General features: G+C 49.9%; 1 protein-coding gene across 1 annotated transcript; it reads right to left on the bottom strand.

Moving 5' to 3' along the window:
• Positions 1 to 6803: 6803 nt before the first annotated feature.
• Neurog3 (neurogenin 3) lies at positions 6804 to 8286 on the bottom strand. Its single transcript, NM_021700.2, has one exon. The coding sequence runs from the start codon at positions 7834 to 7836 to the stop codon at positions 7192 to 7194; it is 645 nt and encodes a 214-aa protein (NP_067732.1). The 5' UTR covers positions 7837 to 8286; the 3' UTR covers positions 6804 to 7191.
• Between the last annotated feature and the right edge of the window lie 549 nt (positions 8287 to 8835).

The following is an 8835-nucleotide window of genomic DNA, read 5'->3' as shown; positions in this document are numbered from 1 at the left end:
TCTTGCTTTGGTCTAGTATTTCTTTCACTAGGATGTTTTGGAATGGTAATGTATATCCTGGGCCATCGTGATTATGTTAGAAGTATGTGATATGCTTTTTTGATTTTGATCTTATAGAGGATTAGAGTGAAGAGGTTGCTTGAATCTCAGAAAAGACTTTGAACTTTGAACCTTTAAACATTGTTGAGACTGTGATAAACTATGGATTATTGAAGTTGGACTCTTAGGTATGACCTCCCTTCCCCCATAGACTCATGTATTTGAACAAGCCTATGGAGGCCAGGGAGTGGAATGTGCTTGATCCAAGGAGTGGCGCTATTAGGAGGTGTGGCCTTGTTGGGGGAAGTGTGTCACTGTTTGGGGGGGCGGTGAAAGTCATTTCCTTCCTGGCTGCCTTCAGATCAAGACATAGAGCTCTCAGCTCCTTCCCCAGCACCACATCTGCCTGGACACTGCCATGCTTCCTGCCTTGATGATAATGGACTAAACCTCTAAAACTGTAAACCAGCCCCAATTAAATGTTGTTCTTTATAAGAGTTGCCTTGGTCATGGTGTCTCTTCAACCCTAACTAAAACATTGTTTATTCTGACACATAAGAAAATATGAGTCTGCACAGTCTATGCATGAATCAACCTCTCTTTACTCAACAGACACTCACCAATATTCATGCGCCAGCCAGTGGGTGACAGCTAGACATTTCTAAACACAACAGAGCCAGCAAGCCACTTCTGGAATTAGAATTGGTGTATAGAGGAGAACATGCTTGCACTTCCACTCCGATATCTGGGATCTGAAATCAGGTGCTTACCAACTGATGAATGAATACAGAAAATGTGGCCCCTGCTCACAGCGGAATACTATACAGTGACACAGGTGGTGCAGAAGACTGTGATACTGGGTAAGATGGGCCAGGCACAGAAAAAACTGTGACCTTGCTCATCTGCAGAACTAAAATATCCCATCTCAAAGAAACAGAGAATAGAGAGGCGGGGACCAAAGAAAGGGGGAAGGAAGCAGGATCATGGGAAGTTCTTGATGTGCAGCTTCAATTTGATTGGAAATTAGTTTCCACGAGAGAGCACGCTGTCGGGATGGCCCCAACTGTCCCCCTGTGATTGATAACACATTGTACATTCCCCAACAGGTCTTTAGTGTTCTAAGTCACATACATGCATGCACATTGCACATACAGTATAGGGCCAGGGAGACCATTCAGCAGGTAAAGGTGCTTGCCTCCAAGCATGATTGCTGTGACCCACGTGGTGGAAGGAGAGAACTGGCTTCTACAAGCTGCCCGCTGACATCTACTGTGCTATGGCACGTGTGCACTTCCCTACCCACCCAAATAAGTAAGTGTAATAGAAAGAAATGATAAGTGCATAAAGTGAGGGTGTGTTAATTAGCTTTATTGCTGCTATAATCTATATTTAGATCACAGTGTTCCGTGTATGTACATACTGGTGGATATTCACTCACTAGAAGTATGAATCAAGGGGAGAAAACAATACGGATAAAGTTTCCATGCTGGAGGCTTGAAAAATGGGGAAAGGAGACAGGATTTGGGTACGCGGAAAACACTAGGGGGAAAGCACAGAATGAGTGTCCGTGTGTGGCCAAGGGAAACTCCGACAGGTCAGTATTTCTGGGTGTGAAGGCAAGGTACTGTGAAAAGAGAGTGAGGGATGAGATGGAGAGATGGCTCGGCCGTTGAGAGCATTGACTGCTTTTCCAGAGAATCCAAGTTTGATTCCCAACACCACCAGGGTGGCTCACAACTGTCTGCAAGTCCTGTTAATTCATCCTGGAGTCCATTCTCTTCTGGACTACATGGATCCCAGACATGCATATGGTACGCATATACACACGCAGGCGAAACAACCATAAAAATATTAAAATACTAAAATGAAAAGGAGAGAGGAAGATGTTAATCAAAGGGTATAGAATTTTAACTATCTTGGGTTAGCAATAATGTTCATTGTACATTTTTTTTTTCCGGAGCTGGGGACCGAACCCAGGGCCTTGCGCTTCCTAGGCAAGCGCTCTACCACTGAGCTAAATCCCCAACCCCCCCTTTTTTTTTTAATTCTTTTATTTATTTATTTATTTTTCCGGAGCTGAGGACCGAACCCAGGGCCTTGCGCTTGCTAGGCAAGCACTCTACCACTGAGCTAAATCCCCAACTTCATTGTACATTTTTAAACTGATAAGTGTTAGCTCTCTGGTCACAAGTAGACACAGTCTAGGATGATAAATCCAATACGAAATAACAAATACCACCAACTCAGTCTTGACCGCAATCCAGAATCGGCTCTCCAATTCTTCAAGCCAACTCCTATCTCCCATTCATCTAGGTCAAACTTTGTCATGGTCTCCTAGTGGGTTGAGCTAAGTGTTCTGTGATGCTCCAGGGTTGAACCTTGAAAACTGTGGGTGAGTCCGGTCTGTACTTTATTTCTCTTCCTAGTGTCAGGACCCATGATGATGTAGCGATGTCTTTTGGTTGGCAAGGACCTAGGAACTGATGGAAGATAAAGACGGAAGGAGTTCATGAACAGTTACACAGCAGAGCTGCCCACCAGGAATGCTCAGTAGCCCAGTTATGTGGCATGAGTCATTGTCTCCACTTCATGAGTGAGGAAAATAGACTTTAAGAAAACGAGGAGGGGTTTAACACAAAACGGCAAATTAGTGGCAGCATCAGGATTTGAACTTGTGTTTCTGTGTCTAAAGCTAGTCACCTCCCTGGCATTCTACCTTTGCATTTGGAAGTCTTCCTTTTACTCAGGTCCTTAGAGAGAGAGAGAGAGAGAGAGAGAGAGAGAGAGAGAGAGAGAGAGTTTTGCTAGGACATTCAGGCAGGCAGCAATGAAGACCCATACTTACCCACTAGTGGGAACTTGGTAGTCCTATGTCCCAAGGAATCCATCCTGGATGCATGGATCGAAGTGAGTAGGCAGGCAGTTTTCTGTACTGAGAGCAGGACATGTCCAGGAGCATCTTTTGCGCTAGGACAACACGGCTGTTTCAGCACCATGGTCAGGGCCACGCTTACGGCTTCAAGAGCTAAGGAGTCGCTAAGGAAAATTAGCTAGGCAGTGATGGTACAACAATCCGTCTTAGGCCAGGCAGCTCTGACACAGAGATAATGGTCAGGACCTAGAAGTGGACCAGGAGCCCTAGAAGTCAGGTGGAGTGATGCACAAGGGAGCCTCTAGGTCTTGCTGGAACCCTGGGGAAGTAGCTGGACTTAAAGATGCCCAACTGATGCTCCCCCAACTCCCATCTCTTCTGTCTAAGGGCAGAGAGTGAAGGGTACTGAATCACTACACTAGAGTCGGGATTCCAGGTCTGGTTTCTCCCATGGTCACTGGATGACAATGAGCCTTCTGGCATCCATGTGCATGTGAGTGAGGACGCTCATCTTACCCTGCACATTGGCATTAAGAGGGCATCTGAGATGGGTGCCCAGCCTCAACTCATCTACAACCCATCCCTGCATCTGGCTCCTTGAACTTGGGGCAGGCGGTCAGCAAATGCTAGCTCCTGTTTTTGCCTTGAGCACTTGTTGGCCAGAATTTTGAAGTTGGGGTATAGCGGGGAGAGGAAACTCAAGAGAAAAATCTCGTAAGTGTAATTAGATTTGTTTGGAATTTATTCTGTAAAACTACCCTACCCCATGTCTTTCCACACTATCCTTGGTGCTGGGGACTTAAGAATTTTTGTTTGTTTGTTTGTTTGTGTTTTGTTTTGTTTGTTTGTTTTCCCTTGCATCATTTCTGGTAGAAGTGTAGGTGGGGTACTGGGAGCTGCAACTTCATTCTTTGTAAGCATAGCCTTCTCTTAGGTTACCAGAAATCGAGTGGGTACTCATTCCCTAGTTTTTAGAAACTGTCTCTCATTTCCATTTAGCTGAGGCTTGTCGACTTGTCCAAGGTCACACAGCAACGAAGCCCAAAAGGGTGGGGTGCTCTCAGTCCTGCCTGCTTTTGTGCCAACCCAGTGGCCTGACTCCCAGACATTAGCATTCCAACAGCTCTGGGTGGCTTTGTGCTCCAACCAAGGCCGGCTGGGGTGGGGGGAGGGGGATGGGGGCAGGGCACCATAAATCTACCTGCTTGTGTGTGCTGAAGGGGTTGGGGTGGGGGTTGAGCCCAAGATTCAAGCGCTGTTCTTCTGGGAGCTAGGAGTGAGCTCTGACAAAAAACCAAACCAAACCAAACCAAAACAAAACAAAACAAAACAAAAAAACAAAAACAAACAAACAAACAAAAAAAAAACAGAGAAGAGGAAGTTTCACTTTTCCTGACAGGACTTGGAATCTTATCAGGGTCTCTGGGAGCTGGGTGACCCCAGATCACAGGACCAACCAGAGGCCAGCTAGAGGAGCTCCCAGCAGATACACTGAGCTTTAGAGGCTGTAAAACATCAGATGTCCAGACTGCTGAGAGGCAGGGGGGTGTTGTGGCTGTAGTTGGAGTCACCCATATTTCCAAGAAGCACAGGCAGAGCCAAGGCATGGAACCCTAAAATTTTGCAAGAATTCAAATCAAACCCTAAACTTTCATCTGCTCCTCCTGACTTGGAGAACAGTTCAAATGACGCTGGGGTCAGATCCACCCCCAACCCTAGTTAACAGCTGAGCCAGGCGGGTTAAATTGTACATGATATCCTCGGGTCAGAGGATGAGTCTGTGTGTTCACCTACATCCCCTAGCCAGTGCTTGGGAAATCTGAGAGAGTGGACAGTGGGTGCTTCTCAGGCTTCTCCATTGTCCAGACCCCATCTAGTTTCAGATAAGTCACTTGTACCAAAGGAGCTCCCCCCACCCCCAGAGACACACTACTTTTTACAGTCTGGTACAGTAAAAGTGATCTTTCTGCTTCAGGAATTCTCTGTATGTTGAGTTTCACCTCCCAAGGACATCCTAGGGCAAGCCTTCTGCCCTCCAAACCCAGGTAGCAATCTTACTCTCCATCTGTGGCTCATTCTCATGTAGCAACAATGTTACTTTGGTCTTAAGTGATTTTGTCTCCCTGCATGCTACGGTCCCAGAAGGCTGGGAACAGTCCTGCTTTTCAAAGATTTGCCTATACCCCTCCCCCCAGTGCCTAACACATAGCAGGCAGGCTTGATCTGTGTACAGCACAGAGCTAGTGACACCTGCCCCCGGGCAGTGCCCCAGGTGGAAAGTTGGCTGTTGTCGAGGTTTCCAATAACCCATTAATCTCCCCCTCCCAGATTAAAGCCACCAACCGAAACAACGCTCTGTTCATGTGCTTGTTTGCAGTGTCCCATTCCCGCCCCTGGCAACTCCTATCCTTGATAAGGAAGACAGCTCTCCTGAGCTTCCTTTAGGGACTTGGGAATAGAGAAATGTTCAGATAGAGGGGGGAGGGCATAGAAGAGAAAGACGCCAGAGGCATTAGCATCAGAGCCTGAGAAATTGCCACCTGTAAGCTCCAGCCCAGAGGCAACCTACACACAGATCACTCGCTGGCTGCAGCCTACCTGGGTGGATTCGCTTCTTTTTCTTCCTCCTTTGGGTTGGTCCCTGGGTATCTGCTCTCCAGTATCTTGGCCTCAGAGACAAGCTGTGCAGTTCTCTAATAGCTCAGTGCAGCTTCTCTGGACAATCAGTTCCATGCCTAGTTCTCCCCTAGCTACTTCTGGACAGCTGGCTTCCAGTGTTACAGTGAGCCAGTCTCTGGCCACCCAGAAAGCTAGAGAGCTCACTGGGCTGCAAAGCCAGGTCCCTTTGTGAGCAGATACACTTTCAGTACAGAGCATAGGTTTCTAGGTGTATAGAGATCCCAGCTAAACCCTCTACCTTCTAGGCTAAACTGTTTGAGAAGATGGCTTTCTAGAGCCTGGTGAGCAAAATGTGCCTTAGGGGAAGAGTCATGCTGAGTGTCTAAATCAATGCCTTAGGGGCGGGATCCCTGGGGGTGGTGTTTCCAGGGACTCCTATTGTAACTTCTTTTCCTATGGGCAATGGAGTTCTAAATCCAAGCAGGTGTGTGTGTGTGTGTGTGTGTGTGTGTGTGTGTGTGTGTGACTGTGTGTGAGTGTGTCTGTAGGGGTTATAAAGTCACTAGTCCCAGTTAAGAGATTTGCCTTTCCTCTAAACTGCATAAACTCTAAACTTCATACAAGACTTCCTAGTCTCTGCAAACAGTCTGCCCCACCTCCAGCCCAGCACCCAAGGCAGAGACCTCAGACTCCCTAGAACATCCTCACTTCAATCCATCTGGGAATAGAATTACCCTATTTGTCCCAGCAGTGGTTATCACCCTCCCCCCAACTTCCCCTTTCTCTCAGCACAGTGGAGTCACCTTGCCGAATTTCCATCATTCATCTTTTATTCGTTAGCTCAAAATCTCAATCACCAATCCTTGATACTCTTATGTACAAAATATAAACTCTCCTACCACGAAATAGCAACAATAAATACCAGTGTGGAAAACGGAGGCAGGAGTCATATAATTTACCATAACAAAATTCATTTCAAAATTCATTCATTTACAAACTGATTTCTTTTTCTTTTTTCCTTTTTAGGGAGACACGCAGTGCTTCAGGAACCTGTCCCCAAGGCTCACACTTCAGACGTGGGAGACAAACTGGAGAGATGCTCTAGTCATAAACTAGGGCTTTCCGGTCCACCGCCCGTTCTCCCCTCGGGGGAGGGAGGGTACCGACTCGCAAAGTGCAGAAGAAGGCAGAAGGTCACCTTCGTGGATTAAGGCAGAATGGAGAAGCTGGGAAAGCCTGGACTTAATGGGCAGTAAAGAGGTTGAGCATCGTTTATGGAACAAGAGCCAGTGAGGTAAGACGCAACACTGGATTAGGTCACTCTGGAGAAAGCGGTGGTTGGAGGCCCGCAGATTTGAAAGAGGGCGGAGTCACCAGGAAGTATGGGAGTCTCCCAACTATTTAGTGCTACGGCTCTCCTCTGCTTGGAGCGGGAGTTTGAGGTGGCCACACTGAGGAGGGTTAAGAGGAGATCAGCCTGCAATGTCCTTTGTGCACGCACAGCAGCAAGGAACTGTGCGAATCCTGGTTAAATCAGGGACCTGACTAATGAAAGCCAGAAGGGGCGAGATGCTCGAGTGCCTCCACTACCTTCCATTTCAGACAGCTCTGACTCCCTCCCTTTCTGCCAGCGCCCACCGCCCAGGGCCTGTTTGGGCCCTTCACAAGAAGTCTGAGAACACCAGGGTGCCCGGGAGCAGACAGGATGGGGAGCTGGGCACCTGCAGGCCAGGGAACTCCTCCAATGAGGCTGTGGGGCTCAGGCTACCAGCTTGGGAAACTGGGGAGTAGATAGAGCCCCAGTCGCCGCTGGAGCCCCCTCCCGGGCTTCCCAGCTCCCCACAGGGCACAGGGGGCTCGGGGCCGTAGAAGCTGTGGTCCGCTATGCGCAGCGTCTGAGTCAGTGCCCAAATGTAGTTGTGGGCGAAGCGCAGGGTCTCGATCTTTGTAAGTTTGGCGTCATCCGGGAAGGTGGGCAGGACACCGCGCAGCGCATCCAGCGCGGAGTTAAGGTTGTGCATGCGGTTGCGCTCCCGGTCGTTGGCCTTCTTGCGCCGGCTTCGTCGCTGCTTGCTCAGTGCCAACTCGCTCTTGGGCCTGTTGCGCCCTCCGCGCCGCGCACGGAGCTTCCTCGATGTCCCTCGGCAGTCACCTGCTTCTGCTTCGGAGCAGTCCCTCGGTACGAGAGTGGGGCTAGGTGGGGTGGAATTGGAACTGAGCACTTCGTGGTCCGAGGCTCCGGGAAAGGGTTGCTGGGTCTCTTGGGACACTTGGATGGTGGGCGCATCCAAGGGATGAGGCGCCATCCTGAGGTTGGGAAAAAATGGAAGGGGGGTGTGACAGTCTCTGACTTAGAGGTCACTCCACGCGGGACTAGAGTACGCCCACCCACTCCCCTCTTCTACCCTTTGGAGGTTCCTAAATGTTACCTAGTTCTCCGGGCTCAAAAGAACAGAGAGCTGCGGGTTGGTCAGAGTCAAGCAGCGGTGGATAGCTGAACCCCTCTGCTCGCTTCGAAGTTTTGCTGAGCTGCAGGCGCCCTCGCCTGGAGTAAATTGCGTCTGGAGGCAGCAAAGAAGCTCGGAGGGGGTCCTCGGCCTCTGTGCAGTGGTGAGACCCAGAGGGATTTCTGAGCTGCTAATCGTGTGTCCCCTGGCACGCTTTATCTGCTCTGCCCGGACCAGGAGCGTGCCTGCCGGGCTGCTGCCTGTGCCACGGGCCAATCAGCAACGGGGGCCCAGGGACTGCGCCACGCGAGCCCGCTCCTCCCCCCCCCCCACCCGCGGAGCACAGCTGGATTCCGGACAAAGGGCAGGGGTCGGGGGAGGGGAGCAGCGCTCTGTTTGTTCCACCCCCCCTCCTCCCCCATCGCGGGCTCTGTCCCAGCAACTCTCGGTTCCTCAAAGAGCCTCGCCCAGCCAGAAGAGTCCCGTCTGGCTCGGAGCTGGCCGCGGGGAACCTTGCTTTTTCCTCTTTCTCTTTGGCATCTGTCCAGACCCTCACTTGGTAGCATAAAGGAGGTTTGGGGGTGCCTGTAGGGACGTTTGGGTACACTTGGGGACTTTTGGCTCAGAGAGGGAAGCAGCTTGCCTAAATCAACCAGCGGATCTAGGAGTCAAGTATCTTGGGGGGCGGGCATCTGGGAGGAGCGGCCATTAGTTCTAAGTGCTATCCAGCTCTTCACTATGGGTTGAGTTAGGAAATGTGTGTGCAACCACGTTTCACAGACTCTCTCCATCCTGGGTCAGAAGGCAGAGTGACCAGAGAAGGTCCCTGCTCAAGTCCTTTTTACTCAGAAACCATCG

This window comes from Rattus norvegicus, chromosome 20 (genome assembly GCF_036323735.1).
Source record: "Rattus norvegicus strain BN/NHsdMcwi chromosome 20, GRCr8, whole genome shotgun sequence".
Taxonomy (NCBI): Eukaryota; Metazoa; Chordata; class Mammalia; order Rodentia; family Muridae; genus Rattus; species Rattus norvegicus.
Note: the sequence above shows the minus strand (reverse complement) of the source record. Positions and strands in the feature narration are given on the sequence as shown.

Coding starts and splice junctions, on each gene's coding strand:
- Neurog3 (NM_021700.2), bottom strand. CDS start 7,836: ATGGCGCCTCATCCCTTGGATGCGCCCACCATCCAAGTGTCCCAAGAG.